The 22,803-nt window shown below is 38.2% G+C and overlaps 1 protein-coding gene across 1 annotated transcript in view; it reads right to left on the reverse strand.

Annotated features, from left to right (window-relative positions):
• Window positions 1-22,803, reverse strand: part of LOC103143989 (neural-cadherin) — a 307,861-nt gene that overhangs the window by 32,761 nt on the left and 252,297 nt on the right. Inside the window, exons 34-35 of the mRNA XM_016675675.1 lie at window positions 19,396-19,660; window positions 9,881-10,061 (exon numbers count right to left, since the gene is read on the reverse strand). Of these exons, the coding sequence (XP_016531161.1) occupies window positions 9,881-10,061; window positions 19,396-19,660 (446 nt within the window). The remainder of the gene's footprint in view (window positions 1-9,880; window positions 10,062-19,395; window positions 19,661-22,803) is intronic.

Genomic DNA, 22,803 nt, shown 5'->3' on the forward strand with positions numbered 1-22,803 from the left:
GGCATCAACCTTGCTTAATCGGTCATGAGAGGTTGAGTGGCCGAAGCTTTTCCTCTGCCTACATCTCCCAGAATGCTGAGTGGTTCTAAACCAAAGTTCAGTGAAATTATTGAATATTCTATCAGATGTATTTCCTATTGGTATTGATTATGTGTCCATCGTAATATATTTTGTTATCGATTTATTGTTCAGCACTGCATGAATGCACACAGCGATAAACAAAACACACGACACACTAAATCACAGCTGTGGAAAACATGTACCCAAAAGTAACCATAAGCTGGTCCATTTTTAATCTTCCTTATTAAAAAATTGAAATGGTTTGGGGATTAAAACTATTCCTTTAAGTATACTTTGGACAGCAACTTTGGATCATTTATCTGAAAAAAATTGACTCATTACCACCCACATCTAATCTTATGGAATATTTATTACAACTTCCCACCAGTGGAAGAAGTTAATTACTCCTTTAATCATTGATCTTGCAGGGATGTAGACTTTAATAGAGAAGGAACGGCGGGAGATGAAAACGCTGACTGTGGTACTGGCAGTAACAAGGGTGATTTTATGCAGATGGGGCCACATTTTCTGCTTCACTTCAGAAAGCACTACTATAATTAAAAGCTCATTTGGGTGAAGCAACTTAAACAAACACTTTATGAGAGCCGCATCTCATTCAGTGTCTATGGAGCAGTTCTGGGCGCCACATCCTGATGCTATCTGAAATGAGTTTTGTGTCTCGTCTCTGGTGAGGTGCTCATGCTTTGAAGTAATGGCTTAACTTCACAGAGAAAGAGCCACAATACATTCTGAGCACAACTTTCATTTATCTCATTATTGTTTGTCTTCTGCCACTAAACAAAGAAATGGAGAGTCAATGTAGTGTGTCTTCCGCCAAGATGGGTTATTATTCTGCAGTCATGCTCACATCAAAATAATCTGTTTAGCTATTTACACTTGTTGGATTGTCAAGAAGTGTTTCCAATACTATTATTTGTATAAAATGACATCTGTGATTCTTTATTTAGTGAAGAGGAGGCGTGTGGAAGCTTAGCTCTCGCTCTAGCAAAAGGAAGCAGCAGAGAGGTGGACAGTTTGGATTCTTTTCATTCTACATGACCCATATTACATTAGCTTCTTCCTGCTTCAAGATAAAATTAAAGCCTAATTAGTAATTTGCTGGATTCTATTTTTTCTTACAAGTAAAGCTTAATAAACTAGAATCTTATCCAAGTTCACTTTCTTCAATAGAGTAATTGAAAACACATTGTAAGTATAGTGAAACATTTTAAGTGATAATATCAGTTATTTCAACATAGTTCAAACATACTCTGTTTATCCTAAAAGTAAATGAAATATTGTCATAATTTGACCCCGGCAACCAGCGCTGCCATCCCTCCAGTGACTGGATGTTGCCATGGGGATGCAGCTCACCAGCAGACCTTTGGAACAAGCAGTTCACCTCCAAAACAGGTGGTGGCAACAATGACAATATCAATATACTCCAATATTTATAAAGATGGCAAGGTCTTCTAGAACATATTTTCAGTTTCAGTGAATTATTTTGAAAGTACAGATATTAGGCCCTGGTGTTGATCAGCTGTTTGCCAATCCTGAGGTAGCAACGGCCCCAGCCTGGAAACCCTTAGCACAAGTTTCCGCCCTTGTTGAAGAAGCTTCTGTCTGAAGATGCTGTTGCTGACTGACAGTCTGATGCCTGTAATGACAAGCTAACAGTTCAATATCCAGGCAGCAGAGAGGATATTCAATGACAACATGTCCTGGATGACACCATCAATTTGTCTTTTTGCATCTCTGCTAATCCACCTCATTTGCTTCTGCTGCTCCTCTTTAAAGCTGTGTCAAATATGACTTAAAGAAAAGTTGACTTTGCGATTTAAAGTCTTGGAATTGGGTCTCTGTCTCTTTAAAACTCCTGCTCTTTCTGGAACTCCGACTTCAGAAAGTCATCACAACATGGCTCCTATTTATCAACGTTTTTTACCAGCGTTGCACTGAGAAGTAGCTTCTATAATGAGCTCAGTAGATGAGCAGCTCCACCAGGTGTTTGCTAATTGCTGCTGGCTAGTCTGAAGGAGTTGAGAGAGGGAGTTGCGGTGGAGGGCTGATCTGTGAAGCAGAAGCTTGGAAACTGAAGCTCTGAGTACAAGATTCCACCTGGGTCGTTTTTAGTGCGTGTTGACCGTTTTATCTGAGGAAAAAAATCAATAGAGTCTCACACTCTTTAATGTGAATTATAATGTAAGTTGACACTGTTTCACATCATGGAAGATACACACAATGTTTGTACACATCCACCCATGGGCATTGGGAAATCCAGGTATGAGGCAGACTATATGAAATATGGATTCTTTTTTTCCTGAGAGAAACAAAAGATATGTGATAAACAAAAGATATGTGGTAAAAGATAAAAGACAATATGTGACCCCCTTTGGAATCAACACTGAAGTCTCCAAACATCCAGAGTCAGCAGTGGGGCTGTGATGTGACCACACTCTGGCATCCATGGTGCTGTACTGTGATGAGCGACTAGAAGCTCCTATAGTTCAGTGCCTCCTTCCTCTGAATGGGGCTTCTCTGCTCTGGTTCAGTCTGACCCATAAACCTACTATTGTCTCCAGACTTTAATTGTCTCCAGGCTCTAATGAGGAACAAAATCACTCTAATCTCACATTAATTCCTGCAAATTTCAGTTTTTGATGTTGCCATTACAGCTAAGATTGAACTCAGTGTTGCTTTAGACACTATTTTGCTGTATTTCATGGAGAGTTTTAATGCCATTTTTTATTGTGAAAAAAAAAAACAACAACAATTCAACACTGGTGAGTGTTTAGACAGTCAACAATGTTGCAATTGTGCTTAGCAGTGAAAACAAAGAGGAATGGATTGTCTGAGGTACACTTCAGATTTAATTTCTGCTGTTCAGAGAAAATGCCGACTATCCTCATAATGCTGGTAGGAAACACAGTCCCGGCTGTTGGAGAGATATTTCAGAAGATAATTTGCTCTGTTTGGGGGTTTGTGTGCCCTCTCCAAAGCTCAGCACTCAGCGTTCATTACGCCTGGCTGCAGACTGTGTAGGTGTTGAATGCAGGACAGCCGTCAGTCAGGCAGACATCACTGCTTCTCTTGTGGTCTCTCTGTTAACACTGCTTTCATTAGCAATGACTAGAGTCTGTGCTTTGATGAGTTTCTCCTCCTAACCTGTCTTAACAAAGCAGCTACTATTCATGGATAATACTTAATAGTTTTAAAAGATTGTCTCACACACATGGACTCTCATGTTTGTTTCTCTATCTTTGTGGGGATTTTCCATTGACTTCTATTCATTTTTACAGCTTATCCCTAACCAAAAGCAGCATTTCACCTCATGGGGACCAGGCTTTGGTACAGACACAGTAGTAAATGTCAGGTAAATGGTCCCTGCAATGCATCACATAGATATCACACCCACAAACACAAGTTTTATATTCAGATGTTTGTCAGATACACACTACGTTGGGGTGCAGTTGCCACTAAACACACATTGTTGTGTTAGATTTAACTTGTACCATGTACTTTCAGTGATCTGATAATAGTTATTTTTATATGTCAGAGATGTTAATCATTCAGCGTCAAGTGATTCAGTTTCATCTTTTTGGGTCACGAGTCGATTCAGAAACTAGTTTTAATTCAGAGTCTAATTTTTCTGTTCCAACGATCAAGAGATTCTGTTTAGCTTAAGTGGCTGACAAGAGGAAAAGACTGTGAACACAAACAGAACATTTACTTAAAGCTAATGTATCAAGTTTCATATTGTATTCAATTCCAACAGTTTATTTTTAAGCAAAAAAAGGTTTGTGCATAAAATTAACTTAAATTACCAGTATTAGGTTCGCTTAGGTGCCTGGCTTTTTCCTAAATTAAATATATATATACAAAACATTAAGCAGACTAAAATTGAGTTTTGAGCATTTTGAACTGATCCAGAATTTCCAGAGCTAGGAATTGCAATTCTGTATAGAATGTATATTTTTTTGCAGCTTTGTTGTGTATGGATGCCGTTTGTTGCTGTGTTTTTTTTCCTCATTTAAAAATTTTCCCCAAATTTATCCTGACTTCAGTAAAAATACAAAAAATGTATTGAACATGCATTAACAACAACAAAACATAAGTAATGACTTATTATTACGTGTTAATACCCTAGTTTATTACAACTACGCTTCAATAACTTCTCAGTGTTACTTTAGTGAACTAGAGCAGTTCTGGGCTGTGATTGGTTGTTGTGTGGTGGGGGAGGCAGAGCCAAGTGTTTTGTTTTTTCTTGTTTCCTCTTAAAATGGTTTCTTGTTTTATTTAGCATCAGTAGGTTTAGCTTTGTTATTCTCCATGGATTTTTGTATCTAGATAGATAGACTAGTTCATTAAGGAGAAGTTTTCTCTTGTTTTTGACTCAAGAAGATTCAGCTGGATTAAAATACCTCAGAAATATTTTTACTTTTTTCGATTTGTTTCATGGAAATCTTATAAAGAACATCAGTAACGCCTAAAGAGTGAGAATCATTGGCTTTTATCATCATTATTTTTGATGCAACATAGAGTTTGAGCTACTTTCACTTGCTTGTGTTTTAGCTGTTGAAATCTGCCCAGCTTGGCGTCTCTAGCACCATTTAGATGAGTAGTTTCAGATCACTGGTCATAATAACACAACCAGAAACACATTTCACTAGATCATTCATGGCCACTGGCCATGTGCACGGCGGTGTAAAACAGGAACCAGAGGCTAATGGCTCAGCGGTGATCGGAGTGCAATGGGGGGTGACTGATCAGAGAACGACACAGTTCCACTGCCACGACTCAATCAGGATGCAAATCAGCCGTATTATTTAAAAAAAACAAAAAAAACATCTGCTTTTCCTCCTTTCCACAACAACTGTGCAAATAGAATCTCTGCGAATGTTGACGCTGGAAGGATTTTCCCAGAAAGAAAGGAATACACTCGTCTAAATTTACATCTGCATGTGAACAACTCGTAGTGAGCGAGGCCTTCTGTGGGCTACATTTGGAGACAGATATTCTTAGCGCTCCCTGAAGCCTGTGCCCAGGCTCTTAGAAATGCAATAGATAGTTATTAAAACATAAAAAATAGACCTAAATTTAACAACTGCCATAACTTTAATTTATTAATCATAATCCACTCTTGTATTGTGTGTTAAAAACAGAAGTAGGGCCGTACCCAGCTCTGGTTGTTGTGGCGTTTTCAGATTTAATGACAGACCAGATCTTCCAGAACAGGAATTCTGATCTGTTGCTAACAGGAGTTAATAAAAAACATTTTCAGCTACACATTGCTCTCAGCTGTTGCTGCTTGGATTTATTTATTTATTTTTGGAATCCAAAAACTGCTAGTAAGGAGAACATATCAACTATCAGTGCCTAAATTGTGGACATGCAAATTTAAATGGGCAGCATTGTGTGTTTTCCAGGCATATAATGCCATTTTACAGTACAATTAAGTAATTATATCAACTTCAGTTGTTATGAAAATGCTGTATATATCAGATGTGACCTAAAGGAAATTTGACTTTGTAAATTAGCACCTTGAAATTGGGACTCTGTCTCTTTAAAAACTCCTGCTTTTTCTGAAACTCTGCCTTCAGGAAGTCATCACAACATGGCTCCTCTATTAACCCTTTAACAATGTTTTTACCAGTGTTGCTCTGAGAAGTAGCTCATATAATGAGCTCAGCAGATGCACAGTTCCACCAGGTATTTCCTAATTGCTGCTGGCTAGTCTGAAGGAGCTGAGTGGAGGAGGGCTGCTCTGTGAGATGGAAGCTTGGAAACTGCAGCTCTGAGGAGAAGCTGCAGGTCCACCGAGGCTGAATGGTTGCCATGGAGATTAAAGGATTTCTGAAACATGCATGAAAGAATCAAAGCAACACTCCAGGTATGATTCTGATGAGGGCATAACATTATAACATGATGAAAAGCTCAAAAAGTCCATTTGACATAATACTGCTCCTTCAAGTGTGTTCGTGGTTTCTACATTAGGCTAAATGGACAGCTTTTCTGAGCTTAGGGGCTCGGTGCCAACATTTATTGCACTCTTATCATCTTTTAACGTTTAGTTCAGATGATGGAAAAAGGAACAAATGCACTGGATGAGAGTAGAGAGGTAGACCGTGCATTTGGCAGAGGTAGAAGGTTAGAAAACTCATGAAGATGAGTCATAGAAATATAACAGATGAATGGAAGAGCTGCGTGTGAGAAAGAGCATTGTTGGGGGCCGGGGGTGTGGGGGGAGGAGGTAGATGGATGATGTGGGTGAGTGGATCAGGGAAATGGAAAAAGAAAGTGAAGGTGTGGGTGGGGGCAAGATTAAAAGCTAGAAAGCCAGAAGGCTGGACACACTGATTAGAGACTGATGTTTCCAATAGCAGAGAAATTGCTGGGACTAGTGGATGTGACTAAGAGCGCCGTTTGATTGGGGGTGTGTGCACCGCGCAACATTCCCACTGATTCTAACGAGTGGAAAACACAGAGGTGCATATGAAATGTTGATCAAGCAGAAGTTGGAGACCCATCCAGGGCATCAGTCATCCACAGAGAGCATCGGTCTCAAATGATTCTGTCACCAGGCAACAGGCTTTCAGGCTCTTATTAGTGTCTATGAAGGCAGATGTGTTGGTTTTGACTTCTGGAAAGTTTTTCAACCATTTATGTAATGTTGACAATTTTTTGTATCATTTTCATGATACATTATAACCAAAAGAAATATCTATGATCATATTCTAAGTTAAAATATGACACTTTAATAGCAGACAACTGAGTTTTAATGTGCAAACCGGTTTAAGGGCATGCTCAGAACAAAAGAAAACTTATGTAGTGGTGATTCAATAAATTAAATCCTAAATAGATGACAGGACATTGCACTGCAATTGAATTCAATTTAAGGTTTTAAAACTGGTCAACATCAATGAAAATTAAGTGATTTTTTTTTCACTTAGTCAATTTTCTCAATTAAGAACTCTAAAATTAGTAACACCAGCATTCTACATTGTAAATTATTTAGTACAGAAAACATTATGAAACTGAGCTCATAAATGTCTTCAGAGTCCAGCCAGTTTTTTGTTTTGTTTTTTTAATTATGATGCTTATTGGTTAATAAAGCTGGTAGATCGGCCCATTAGTCATGACTGATACCAGACTGGACCAATTGCAGCAGCTCAGGGCCACGCCCCCTCCCTCAGTGGCCACAGCTGGCCTCAAGGTTGGGAACTGAACCTAACATGGCCTACACCAGCAACGCCCCACCAACTGAATCACTAAAAGCCTATAATTTATAGGACATTCAAGACCATGTAGAGTGTGTGTAGAAATGTAACTATAACTTTAAAAACAATTTCTTTATGCCACAATTTTGCAGCCCCATTGTTTTTCTTAATATAATAGCAGCACATCTTAATAACAGCAGAGAACTAAGAATACAGACTCTGACTCAGCGGGGTAACTGGAAATGAATGGGAGATGAAAACTGTTTGGAGATCCAGTGAAGTTTCTGGAAGCCAGCAGTGAAGGGCCAGCAGAGAGGAAACAACAGCAGGAGACTCCTCTGAGCCGCTGCAACCGTCACCTGGAAGGCATTTAATGGCCTTACTTTATTTACTCATGCACATTTGTTTAACTAACAGAGCTGAAAACAAAATATTTGAAGAGATGAATGCAGGAATATGCAGCCAAAGATGATATCTCGGCTTTTACTCCTAAACTACAGGATCCTTCAACTCCCATCATTTCCCAAAGTATTTGGCAAAATTGTGTTATGCTTGATAAATGATGGCACTTTACCTGAGAGTTTTATTGTAAATTGTATTGAGATTTGAGTGTTCGCCGAGGCAATCTATGAAACTATTTTTTGAAGAGCCTGGGAGTAGAAAACACATTGATTCCTGCGTACAACGCTGGTTATTTAGTGAAGCAATCTTTGGTATGGAACACATTATACTGGTGACTTCAGCGGCGATGTGCTAGACCTAAACAGAAACATAAAAATAGATAATTATGTGAAAATGTGACTGCATGTAGCATTAGGGTAAAGCATTTCTTCAATCATAGAGAATTTATAGGAGTTGGTGTGAAATAAAAGTCATAGTTGGATTCACTGAAAGTGTTTTACGTTTGTGCTCAGGCCTGAAATAACTACACCTTGGGTTGCAATCTGAATGTTATAGAAATAGACTAAAACTTGTATTTTTTTTTATTTCTTTTCATTTTTAAATCAGGTTATTTTTTAGCTATGTTTCTTCATGTGTTAAATTGGTAAACTTCTGCAAAAGACTTATTTTCCAGACTTCTATAAAATGCTTTCCTGTGAACTGATGAATTTACATCAGAATGTTTCCACCTCATAAGAGGTGAACATACATGTTTTCTTTTTCCTTGAGATTTACAACTGCTTTTGTTTAGGTCTGTTCAAAATGTCTTTTTAGAAGCAAAGTGTGTGATCAAAAACACATTTTGTTCCTGCTGGTGGTCTAAAATATGATGTTGCTAAAACGTCAGCTGTCTTTTGTAGAAGCCTGCAATGGTTATAGTGAAAACAGCTCATCAGCAGACATTGGAGTAAACCCTGAATCCATCACAGGGAAACACAGAGACACACAGGACAGACAACCACGTGCACACACACACGACCAGAGGGCAATTTATAGAAACCAGTCAAGTTTTTGGACTGTGGGAGGAAGCCGGAGTCACCAGATTAGAAGAACTGATCAACTTTTCTTCTCTTCTGATATGAAACCTCAGGTATTGTATTGGTCGATACTGATTCGATACAGAAAAACAGCTGAATTTACTTAAAATGTTTCTTTATTTAAACACAGACGTAGATGCACTGAACAACAGATGCATTTGATAACGCTCCATCAGTACAACACGCTTAAAAACACCAATAACTTCACAAATTTGGTCAAACATGTAAAAACAATTTTGATTTGTTCACTCAGTTCAATTAGGCATATAAGAGCCAATGCAAAATGAACTGCAACAAAACTTTCAAATGGTTCAGAAAGTGCAATTAGGAATTCAAAGCATAATGTAAAATAAATTATAAAGCATGAGGCACTCAGAGCACAAAGCATAAAGTTAGACTCAATAGATCTGCCCCTGTGGATTAGATTCATTGTCACTGACAGCCTATCTAGATTTTATTTTTTTAAAACAGCAACTGATACAGATATTAGTATCAGATCGGTGCGTCTCGAACACAGAGAGATCTTACGTGGTCATGTTTACAACATGCTAATTCAATGTACAAAGTCTGAAGTCCATAACCTTCCTGCTGAAAGGCAACAGAGCTAACTGTTACCTGATCCAAAAAGTGCTTGAGAAAAAAATACCTGAATGAGTTTTTATTAACCGTCTGTTATGATTCCTCTCATTTTACCACTGATTCCTCTTCTTATTTATTGATCGCTTCTTTGTGCCATTTCCTTGGACAGAAGTACAAACTCCCATTGAGTAGATTTGATAGACTCTGATAGAAGTCAAGAGTCCATCAAGAAGGTTTTGCTTAACAGAGTCAAAGTGAGGACTGACCTTTGAAGACTTGGATGCACTCCAATAAGTTCATTGCCTTGTCATAAAACTTCCTCTTTTACAGAGTTGTTTATAATGTAGAAATGCTATTTTTGGTTTTACGCTAATAATCTTTAGATGAAGTGCAATGATCTTTGATTGATCCCAAATAAATCCAAATCCTGAAGAATACACAAAAAAAGTCAGTCGTTGTGGCTTTGACCTAAAAAGATGAAAATGACTGTAAGCCTCCCAGAGTGATTGAAATCTATACCAGCTACATGTGTGTATGAGTGTGTACCTGCATTCGTGCACTCTCCACAAGTCCACACAGGTAAACGGGGCTTTACAGTGGTACTTTTTGCAGGAGTCTGATGAACATCCGACGGAGAGCCCTTGCACGCTGACCTGGGAAACCCCGTCCCGTGGCTGGCTGTCTAGTGGCATGTAACGGCCGTTGAGGCGTAGATCCCTGATGCAGCCTGCAGAAGGAGGAACCAAAGTGGAGGACTCAGAGGAACAGGGAAATGCTGCTGTAGGAATTCATCTACCCAAACATAAAATTAAATAGAGTTTAGCTTGAAAGTCCATGTTACTGATAGATTAAAGAACTGGTTTATTTTTTCATTCACCAAAAAGGTTCTGCAGAGTGCCAACATGTTTTACGTCAGTTGCTGAATAATGGGGGACGGAGGGAAAAAGCACTAAGAGGATTAAAGACAATGATTTCCATGCATATGGGATATAACATTATGTGTTCCATAGTGCTTTGTTATCTACACTAATTAAAAGTTCTTCTGGTGCAGTCACCTGATAAACTTATCAAAGTGGAGTGTGATCACTGGCTGAAAATATCTGTTTGGAGCAAACCTCTAAACCTCTGCTCACCTATAGCAAAAGTCTGCCAGCAACGCCGTATCTATTAGAGCCATAGTGGAGGAACCTTCACTCCAATCAGCAATTAAAATAAACACATCCTTTGTGATCAAGCTACCAGTCAGTGATTGAACGGAACGCAGCAGGAGCTGAAGCTGAACCAGGTACAGAAGGAATAAAGTGCTTAATGCTTGATATGCACTTCTGTGAACTTTTGAGCTGACCTCCAGCTGAACCCAAAACCAAACTAACCCACAGCTCGTCAGTTCAGTGACATTTCTAGCCAATTTAGAATTGTCCACTTGTTCGCTGCAGTGAAGGAAGCTATGTTAGCAGTGCTGCAGTTTGGATCTCATAGCTGCCATTTATTAACCATCATAGTGGTGTTGGAGTGTTTCGTTGTGGTTTGGTTTCAGAGATAAAGTTCAGACTGCTGAGTACCCAGCGATGGCTACTTCCTTGTCGTAGGAGGCTATATCCATTCTGAAGCCAGCTACAGTTCGGATAGGCCGGTTTGTGACTCAGCAATCGGTGCGGGCAAATGAGAAAGAGACTACTCACTTATGTTCTCTTTGGAGGGGTTAGTGACTAGCATCCTTAGGCTGGTCACTCACTGAATTTGTTTTCTTATCTGTTGGCAATTAGCACGGATAAGCTAGTGTTAGCATTGAATTTGCTAGCATTACCGTTGGCCAGGAAGCTACTAGCATGCCTATAGGCCATTTACCCTCGACTCATACTTTTATCTTTAAAGGAAACTTTATCAAGATAGTTGACATACACTGTCTGTAAGAATCATACATTAGATTTATTGACATGTGAGTTTACTGACATCCAATGTGACACCAAGTATAAAGATACTATACTATGCCGAGCTGAAGTTGGCTTCTGACTGAGGTTTCCAATTCAGCAGATAGCTAAAGGGTGATTCCACCTAATTTTTTCTCCTCCTAAGCAGAATTAGTAGGTAATCTAATGTGTGACTAACCGTGTGCTAGCCTCTAGCTTCTCCAAAGCTAACGCAAGGCAGTAACCTCCTTCTCAGTTGCCAGCACCGGCCATCACTAAACCCGGATATCTCTAGTTTCTAGCTGTGATAACTGAAGCTGTGTGCTGACTCTAGATTGTTCCTCTTTAGGTCCAAATATAATAACTTCAGTTTTGCTTCTGGAGTGTTCTGGAGAAAATTATTGATTTGTTCTAAGCATTTGTTCAGGGCACTGTTGGGTTCAGAGTCACCTGGCAACATCGTAATGCAGAGCTGTATATCATCAGCATAGCTAATCTTATTTCCTGTTATAACCTGAGCTAGTGGGAGCATATTGAATAAGAGACACCCTAGGATTGAACTTTGGTGTGCCCTGCATGTGGCTTCTGTCCTCTATGAAAAGTTAAGTTGAATCAAAGAAATTCCAGTTTTGTCTTTTTTGTAAGATTCCAACCAATTGAGTACTTGACAGGAGAGTCAAAGTCTTTAGTTTTACTCTTGTAGAAATCAGTGGAAATTTGGTAATTAGGTCATATGGCTTCCTATCAGGATGGGAAACCAACAGCTTTTACACTGTCAGATTTAAAAATGGTACACAGATGCGCAGGAGCTGTAAAAATAACTATATGACATATAATACAACAATTAAAACATGTAGGACAAAACAGTAGAGTAAAATAAAATAAAGTGGATGATATTCATTACAACAAGTCAAAGGAAAGAGAGTAAAATCATATTTTTAATTAGACTTCACAACAGTGAGTGAAAGTGTCTGTCTATCGTGCAATTACAAAGCATCCCACTGTTTTGGAGCTGCAGCGCTTTATCACCTCTGAGTCTGCATCACGTCTTTGGAACATATAAAAATATCTGGTGCACTAACCTGAACAATAGAGATTGTACATATGGGTGCAACAATTTAAATGAATAAAAAAGAGCACAGATATTAAAATATTTATAACAAATAAAAGCACCTTGGAAAATAAATTAGAAACAAACTGGAAGGAGGCAGAGGAGATAAGTCAGAATTTGTGTGCACGAAGCATTTTGTACCAGTTGGAAGTGAGAAATGGAAGACTGACTGACTCCAAAAAGAAGTGGGTTACAGTAATCCAGAAAGAAGGCTCTAAAAGAATGAATTATTGTTCAGCGTTTCATTTCCACACAACAGACGTTCTTCCAAAGCAAGTTCAAGAGAAAAATAAAAAATATATATTTCACCCATGAAATTTAGATCAGAGATGCATTCCAAATTCAATCAGCCAAATTTGTGTCATGTGATGTCAGGAAGAAAGTGTTGATATATGGGCTCTTTCTGGTTTCATTAAGCCTAAACAGCATGACTTCAGTGTTTTTTCTCATTAAGATTCAGTAAATGAAGAGCCCTTCGTCTGAGGTCAACAAGGCAATCAGGGAGAGGCTAGACAGAGGATCCAGCCATGCACCTCAGTGGAAATAAACCACTGAGGTGGTTTATTTCATGTTTTAAGTAATATACTTAAAACATGAAAGGAAATGTTATGCTTCTGAAAATAGCTCCAACCTGGAAGGAGGAGAGAAAAAACAGAGGCCCAGAAATGGATCTTTATGGTACTCCATAGGGACAGAGATAAACTGTTCTTGTCAGCATCATGTTGCTTACAAGAAAACTACAACCACTGCAGAGCGTCTGTTGTCAACCAAACCTTTCCAGCCTAAAGATCAGCAACTTATAATCTCCTTTAACTATGTTTCCATCCAATTGTTATGCAAATTTTGAGAAAACTTTTAAAATAAAAAGGTTTTCCATCTACTGGATCAGAAGGAATCAACCAAGCTATGCAAACCATGACTTCATCAGGTGTTGACGTAATAAACAAGATGCAGGCGCTGCAAAGTAGCAAATATCTATGAAAAATGGAGAGAGTCGTCCCCTTCAAGCTAGAGGTTTGTACTTAGAAATTTCTCAGAGCTTCATGCCTCTGGTAAGACACAGACCCACCAGTAGATGGGAGCGTTCCACCACTCCTATCCCAGCCCAGAGTGCCTCTCTCTGGCCACTGCAGGCTGACAGTCCTCCACTCCCTGCTGGAGGTTTGGGTTGGGAAAGTTCTCTACGTTAAAACTTATTCAGTAAACGTGTTTCCATCTTTCTTTTAATGCATTAACTCTTTTTGGGGAAAAAAAATGTTTGCGAAATTGAAGACAGCTTTTCAAATTTTGCCATTTCCATCAAACTCTAATGTAAAACTTCAAAATGCACATAAAGAAACACGTTTACTTTCCTGAGCTCACAGCATGCTTGCAAAAATAAACATTATAAATGTCAGACCTGCAGGTGGGAAGTAGAGGTAAAAACAGATTTTCTTATTTTCTTCTTACAGGATTTTAAGTAATAACCGTCCAAACAAGAAATAAATGTTTTAAATATTTCACTCTCCTTGATACAAGAGTTTCATTTCTGAAATAAGTGACAAAAAATATTGAACTTTTTCAAATGTTTTGAGATGTACTTAAAATGTAATTCTCAGTTTGAACTTGTGCTGTGCTCCACACTGTCCAGTTGTGTGGTAAACATGCTACACCGAAACGATTAGGCCAGAACTGACTGAAACAACCCCCGGCTTATATGTGTTTAATGTGCATAATGAGGACAGTATTTTCTACTTTAAATCGATCAACATGTGTTTTGTTTATTGCACAGAAGCTCCATGGCGTGTTATTAGGTATAAATCAATGTGTCTGAGGACATATTTCCAGTATTTCTGTTTTTAATCTCCTATCTGCCAACTTATTGTATTTAGTAAACATTTCTTTCCCTAGCTACCACATTTTAGAGAAAGATATTCACAAAAGTAAATCCAAACAAATGTGCACATATTCAGTCCCTCATTCCCTGCCACAATCTATCAGTCTTGCCTCTGTTGAAAAGAAATGCTTTAAAAAGCCATTTAATAAACTCATGCATTGTCTTTTATTGCCTGAGGCGCAGCTGTCTAAATGTCTTACTGTCTAACTCCGGGGAGCTCTCAGGCTCTCTTTCACTCTGTGCCTGCATCTTTTATTTCTGACCTTTTTCTTTATCAATTATCAAACAGTAACTCTTTTTCCAAACCAAAAAAAATTGTTTCCTTAGACACATAAGTGCTGAAAGAGAGAACAACTTTTTTTTCTTGCCTTTTGTGCGTGTTTTAAACTCCAGTGTTTTAAAGGTTTTTAAATATCTTCTTGCATTCACCCCTTACACTTTTTATTTAACCTTGATTTAACCAGGTCAGTTATTAAGAACAAATTATTACTTACAGTAATGACCTGGCGTATGAAGATGACCTTTTGTGTCGTTTAACTGTTTTAAGGTCTCCACCTGCCTGTTCAAGACATTTTGCACGACCCGATTTAATGTAAAAATATATGTCAAGCCATCTGGGAATGGATGTCAAAGCTGCACTGCAGGTGTTTGATAGGCGATGACAGGAGCCAGCAAACCTCTGTTTGCTGGCTGCTAGGATGGTGAAATAAGAAAAGAAGTCCTGAATTTTTTTATTTAAATAAAAAACAGACATAAATCTGAACTACTTTCATATCTGTAAAGAGATGACATTTGCAGAGGATGCACAGAAATTAGAATAATTAATGAGCACAAAGAATCATTCATGGTAACATTGTACAGTTGAAACCACAAGTTTACATACACTGAATAAAAAGACATATTTTTCTCCCCACTGTCTGAAGTTATATCGGATCAAACTTCTTCTGTTTTATGTCATTTAGAATCAGCAAAATTATTTCTCTTTGCTAAATTCCACAATAATGAGAAAAATATATCAGATTTGTTTATTAATGTCTTTAAAATCAGAGGTTTACTTACATTTCCTCAGTATTTGGTAGCATTGCCTTTCACCGTATGACTTGGTATCGCTATCAGCCAATATTAGCTGTAAAATTTAAATAGGACATTGGCCATTCCGTCAAAATAACTCACTGATGTAAAAAGTGCTGTTTTTATATGACAAACCAGTGACAATGATGCCTGTAACACAGAACTACATCAAATGTGCTCTGTTTGAATGTTGTCATTGTCTTAAAGAGAGCAAATGTCATGAATAAATTTGACATTAAACATAAAGCAAGTTGAAAGTGTTTCATCATTTTCAGCATCTTTTTAGCATTTGCATTTGGTAGCAGGCTAAGTTGACAAAGATAATGCAGTATTTTATTTCCACAATAGAGAAGCTATATAGTTTCAGTAAGTATTTACAGGGGAAAAAAAAATATTGGTGCTGGTATCGGTTATCAGCCAAATGAGTTTTAGTATATCGGCATATTGGATATCAATCACAAATCTAATATCGTTTGTCCCCAGTCATCAGTTTTGGGTTTTCTCTCCACAAGCTTCTCACCGTAGTTTGCTGAAGTTCTGGCTCATTGATGGTGACAGAACTGATGGGACAGAGTCAGGAAGACCTTTAACCTGCCCACAGATTCTCTATTGGACACCTGGGCTTTATGATGGCCAGGCCAAAACATTGACTTTGATGTCCTTAAGCCACTTTGTAACCGTTGTGGCAGTACGTTGAGGGTCATTTTACATTTGGAAGGCCAGTTTGCCTCTGAACTGTAACTTCCTGGGTGAAAACTTTAAATGCTGAGTCCAAAAATGAAGGTCTTTATCCCTGTGTGAATTTAAAATCTGTCTTTTTAATGTTTCTTTCAGCCCAGGCCCACACAGGGCACGTTTCATCCAACTTTTTTCATCTTTTGTAAATCTGTAAAGCTAACTTTTAAAGTAGCTGAAACATTTTTTTTCATACAAGTTCAGTGAGTATAAATCTGTTTGTGAAGCAGTGTACTGCCTTCAGCTGGTCACTAATCTGAGCGTTGTTGTGGAGCGAGCAGCCAGCTCTGGGGAAACACGCCATCCAGATCGTTTGAATGAATTAGCCATTAAAGTGTCATATCAATCATTCATTAACGCTCAGAAATGTCACAATCCCACCCTGATGAGGCTGCATATGAATAGATAAAAGAATCTATTTTCAGTGGCGCCTGTTGGATAAAAAAACCTTCTTAACCCATCTCATACGCAGTCAATGGCAAAACAACGCTTTTTACTTTTACTGTGACACATCAAACATGTCACATCATATTTAAAGCTTTACTCCGTTTCAAACTTCAAGTGGTGAATGTAGGAAAGATGGCCTGCCAAATTTATTTGGAATGCGGTTGCATTCCTTGATTTCTCTTTAAGTGTTGGCTGTCACCTGAGATGCTTTGCTACGTCTGTTATTTGCGCCATGAAAGAAAAGTTCCCGACCTTTTTCCTTTTTGACTCATTTATTTACAGTGTTTAGGATAAAGGTTTACTTATTCCATGCTTTGAAGTGACAGCGGCGACAGCAGTTCAAACCAGTTATAATTGAGCGGTAGACCTCATAAGACGGGATGAATAGACAGATAAATAAAGTCCAAACTCATTATTGTGTTTCACAGACGAGCAGAGCTGGATTCATAACAAGAATCAGAAGGACAGATCTGAACTTCAATCAATTGTTCTACACCGGCCTGAATGATTCCTGTGGCTTTTCAAAAACACAAAAACAAAACCAAAAAAATCCCATCCAAACAGTGGAGATGAAATATGAAATATCAAAGGAACAGAAATGGAATCTTTCAACCCGGGTGTTACCTCGCTGATTCTCATTCACATTTTTAACAGATCAAAACAAGATGGGGATCTATAACATAAGTTAAAAACATGTTTGCCCCCTTAGTGAGCGCTTCTGTTTTTACTTTTTAACTCTAAAATGTTTCAGTATCAAATTTCATACCAGACAAAGTCAACTTGAGTAAAACAAAATGCAGTTTTGAAGTTATAATTTCCTTTAAGGTTGGAAAATACCAACCAAACCAACGTGGTGCTGTGTCCAAAAGTGATTTTCCCCCACATTTAATCATCAATTAAGCATAATTACCCACAATTTCCTGGTTCAATTTCCTGATTACTGCCTGACCTGTGGAATCAAGAATCAATTTAAATAGAAACTGAAGTAGGCCCGAAAGTCACCAGTAGAAAGACAAAAATGAATCCAAATGCAGATCAGCGACTCATTCCTGAGGAAACACAAGAATTCAGAACAACATGTAAAGTACTGGTCTTAGTCTCCTATTAAATATTTGTTTCATATTCTGAAAGATTTACATTTAAAAACAACAAAAAAAGAAAAATCTGTAAGGGTGTGACGGCTTTTTCATGTCCCTTTATTACTATGAAAACTCATGAAATAGAAAGAGAAAAAAAACACAAACACTTCTTCCTTCCTGTACACTGAGCCATCATTCCAGGTGTGACTTCCACTCCTGTGGTATCACCTGCAAATTTATTGGTCAGGTGCTTTTCATGTGTCAAAGCATGGTCATGTGTTATAAGTGTGAAAGACAAATTTGTTTCCCAGCGCTAAAAAAGAAAAAAGCAGCTCAACTACGCCTGAGGTATTTTGCATAGATGAGCAGATGTGCAACTCTGGAGGAGGGGAGTGAATACCAATTGCACTCTGCACCTTTCAGACTCGATGAAGATGAGAAAAAAAAGGGAACGCCATGTGTCACTTTCCTTTCACTTCACGATATTCACGGCGGTGTTGGTTAATAACACGATATCCTAACAAAATACACTGAGGGGTTTAGGCTGCAATGTGAAAAGACATGAAAAAGTTAAAAGGGTGTGTTGACTTTGAATGAGCTTCATAAATATGACTGTAGACTTTAAACAGACATGAGACATTGTGTTATGGTCAGAGGTAACAGACATGCTGGTTATGTTTCAATCAAATTGTCATGCAAACTTTCAAAAAGTCTCAAAAAAGAAAATGCAAATTAAGCGTGTTTCTGCTCTTTGGAGTGAATCAACCAGGCTATGCATAGCATAATTTCATCAGACAATAATGTTATGCATGGCTGCAATAAACTAGCATGGAGAAAAATAAAGAGAGGTTTTTAGGAATGTGATGCTATCGGATATGTTGTAGTTGTTCTGTCCTGTCAGCTAGCATCGGTGATGTCACCTGCTGTCCGCATCAAAGACAGGAAAGACACAGTTAATCAGTAGTGTGAGGTAAACGTTTGTTACCACAAAACTTATCTGGATGATGTGCGTCTATCTTACGGAGGCGTTTCACTGCCAGAGCCGGAAATAAATCCAGGAGCAGCATCTCGTTATAACCAGAAAATCTTGTTACAATGAGACGCAAACCGCGTTAAAACAAGAACGTTTTTCATTAGAATAAGTAAAACCTGTTTTATATTACATTTTAAAAAGAAACCTTTCCATTAAAACAAGTTGAGTTTGATATCTCACTATAAAGTTTCAAAGTTTCTTGTTTTAACGGGATATAACTTTACGTTCCTCTGACTAATTATGACTTGTAAAAAGGCGTAAAGAGGCGCACTGTGACTCTCCTCCTGGTTATTCTGGACCACATCAAAAAATCCCAAGAGGTGTTGCTCTTCTGCTGTTTCTTACTTAAAGGAGATGATATTTTGGTTTTATTGAGACATAAGTTTTTAAATCTTGTTGCAGCGAGAAGGTTTTCTTGTTTTAAAATGATGCTGCGCCGGCATTTATTTCCAAGCTCTGGCAGATAAACTCTTTTTAGTCCATTAGCGCTTTTTCAGAAAAACCAAAAACCAACTCTAGCGAGCGCGACAACTTTTGTTTTTCAAAACAGAGGAAGTTTTTTCACATTTTGTCATTCCCATCAACCTTTTCAACAGTGATAATTCAGACAAATGTTAAGAACAAACATGGTTGTGGTGTGACAGGATGAAGTTACAGACAGACTTGACAATGCCTCAGAAAGGGAACCAACACAGAGACGTTTTGGAGTTTCTAAAGATTACAATGTACAAAATCATTCTGGACCTTTGATCTTAAAACCTGCAGAATACACACCAAGTTGCATGCCGTTTTTACCCACCTTGAAAGCTCTTGTTGCTTTCCGAGGGGAAGGAGTTCGCCAGCATCACGGCGGTCGGGTCGATGATGATTTCTCGGCTTCTACTCTGCGATCCCGTCACCTCCCGCTTCCCTCCGCCGCCATCAAGCCGCAGCGTCATCTCGTTGTCATGTCTGTCCAAGGAGACCTCGTGCCACTCGCCGTTGTCAAGGCGATAGCTGGGTAGGGTCAGGTTATACTCTCCGTCCCCAAGGTTGTAGAAAGTGCAAAGAAGGCCCTGAAAGACCTGCAAAAGCGAACAAAAGGAAAAGCTGGAGTTTGTAAAACAGTTTGTATATAAAGCAGCAGTAAAATGCTGAGCCTCACAAGCAACATGAATTATTCAGACGTTATTAAAGATGTTCCAGGAACAGAAAATGAATACTCTTGCTTTAATAGATCAACAACAACACAAACAAACCAAGTAAATAGATTCTATGGCTCATTCAGGAAATGATTACATTACCAATCATCACACTGATTATTCGGAGTAAGAGAAACCTTGTTGCATGAGGACAATTATGTCTGCAGCACTAGAGAAAGAAGGGCCAATGCCTGCTGCTCTAGTCTGCAAAACTGAACTTAGTTTGGATTCTTTCAGAAAACCACAGTCACCAGAGACCTGATACAGCACAGGGAAAATGGTATTTTATGTTTTTTACAGATTTCACTTGTTTCTCTGCCGTAGGTACATTTAACAGTATATTCATGTGATTGATTGACAGCATTAAGACCCGCCTCCTGGCTCTGACTGGTTGTTTTTCACCTGGAGCATGTCTTCAGACGACAATAGTAGCTCAGGGAGGAGGAGGAGATCGATCTGTTCACAGTTTATCTGCCTAATGCCATGCATTCATGACATGATAGACATATTTTTGATAACAGTTACGTAGTGTGGTTTTAAGTCATATATATTTTTTAAATATATATTTTTTAAACTTATTTCTCAATTAAGTAAGTTTTAATTGACTTACATAAAATGTTCAGACGTTTTGTGGAAGAGTTAAGGTCAGCAGTCATGATTAAACAACTAGGAAGAGTCCCGGATGGACTGAGATGGGATTCATGGGAGCGTTCCAGAGCTAAACCCATGCTAAGGGGCTCAATAGGTTTTCACAGCATGGTTACAATCTTTCATTAAATGAGAACAAGAACAAAAACAGCGTTTTCTGCCCTGCAGCGATGCTGACAGCATCATCATGCAGTTGAGTCATGTATCCCGGTGACTCTCAGCGGTATGAATTTATGAGCAAAATAACATATCTATCGAAGAAAAGGAAACAAAAGTCATCCATGATGCCTCAGTTGTCAAATTTTTATCAACAAGTAAAGCGCTTTAAAAAGCCGCCTGATTTATTTTGGAATTACTTCTCTCCCACCAATGATTCTGAAAGAACCACAAGTTTATGTGAACACAAAAACAATGTGTTGTTTTCAATGTTGGTGAAACAAAGAGAAGTGAATCAGATTAATGTGGCTGAAGAGTAAATCTCTGCTTTCATCACATCTCACATTCACACCGTATGAGACTTTCTATGAGACTCACCCAGAATCACATGGACTGTAGATAACATCCATCCATACATCCATACATACATACATACATACATACATACCAGATTGTAATGCAATTAATCTTTTTTTTTTTTAAACATACATTATTAGAGCCACATTATTACAGCAGAACCTTTGTATTTGCATGTTCCTGGTACGTTTCTAAATCTGACACAAAGGTAGCATCCGGTAACAATGGACAAAAAAGCTGCTTCTCTTGCAGCTCTGGGGGTTAAAACTGATCTGACTGGACACTGAAAAAGACTATTGTTGTATTCAAGTTCTGTTAAAGGAGTGACCCCATTAGCAAAGCTATCCAAGCCTAAAATAGCATCTCAGTGCTAAACATGTAGCAGCAGCACAGACGTCCCCAACACTAACATCAGCATCCACTGACCACATTTCTAAAAAAGATGTATGAGTGATCAGGAGTTCCTGAAACACTGGAACGCTGAATGGTTGGAATAGCACTTTACATAAAGCTAATGGTTGAATAACATGAAAAACAGATTAAAAACTATAAATGTCTTAGTTGTTGAGTTCGGATGTCTATTTATTCAAAAATCTATCAGCAAAAGTGTTTTAAAGTGAGAATGTTGATTGTTTTGTTGATATACAGTTTTTGATTAAAATTTTAATTGTCATTCATTTGTTAAATAACTTAACTGAACATTTTTTATCAAGTTCCACCACTATTTTAACATCTTCCCACAGTGGTGATAAAGTATTCATTTCTGAAATAATGAATCATTCAGAAATCTTAATATTTACCGATGATACCGGCTGTTTAGAACTCATTAGATTGTCAGAATCATCAAACAATTATCAAACCTGTTACTGTGATTTCTTTAAGGGAACGAGGTTGTAAGGGTTTGAAGTTCACCTGAATGAGCTTCTATTTCACATTGCACCTGTTCACACAGAACTCATCATGCTATGCATCACAGGTTCATCTGTAAAAAGGCTACATAAAACTAGCTAGGTATACTTGTCTGTTTTGAAGCAGCCTCAGCATATATTAGCTTTATAATCAGCCTGGAGCCATTCTGAGGAAGAAGCTGGAGGCTACCAGGTTCTGTCAGGCATACAATGTTTGGAGGGAAGAGTCTGTGGCTCCTACTGGGACCCAGTGTCCCCACAGAATGACAAGCAAGTACAGTCTGTCAGCAGTTTACACAGAAAAACTCCCTCCAAGGCATTCACTGTCACAAACAAACTCACAGGGCTGATGGAGGCAAAACAAAAAGATTTCTTTCTAAAACAGTTTCCCTCAGCTCAGGCGATTAATCTGCTTTTGTGACAGTCCAGTCTCGGTACAGGTAAATATTACACTGATTTCACATTGACGCTCAAAGCTTAAAACTGGCTCTCTTTCAGTCGGATCTATTTAAAGTAAAACTGAAATGTTTAGCCATAAATACCATAAGGAAAAGCTTACAAACCTCAGGACAGCAGCCTAGCTAAAATGGTGGCAGCATCATGCTCTGGTGCTCTTCACAAAATAGATGACATCATGAAGGAAGAGCTTTATGTGGAAAAACTGAAGCAACCTGTTTCAGAATTTGAAGAGACTGAAAATTTGCTGTAAAATAAAAAATAATAAAAAATTCTGGTTCATTATTGGGGCATTTAAATAATAATAATAATAATAATTTTGGTAATACCAACTGATCTAAAATGGGAAAAACTGATTCTGATTTAACATTCACATAAATATATTAAGTTATTAACAGACAGAATAGGAAACATGATTGAAAAGGCAGAAGACATTAATACTGATAGACCCGATTCATTTATTCTCCCTCCAACCAGCAGAGGACCAAAGGCTTCATATCA

This window comes from Poecilia formosa, unplaced genomic scaffold (assembly GCF_000485575.1).
Source record: "Poecilia formosa unplaced genomic scaffold, Poecilia_formosa-5.1.2 Scaffold119, whole genome shotgun sequence".
In the NCBI taxonomy this organism is placed as follows: Eukaryota; Metazoa; Chordata; class Actinopteri; order Cyprinodontiformes; family Poeciliidae; genus Poecilia; species Poecilia formosa.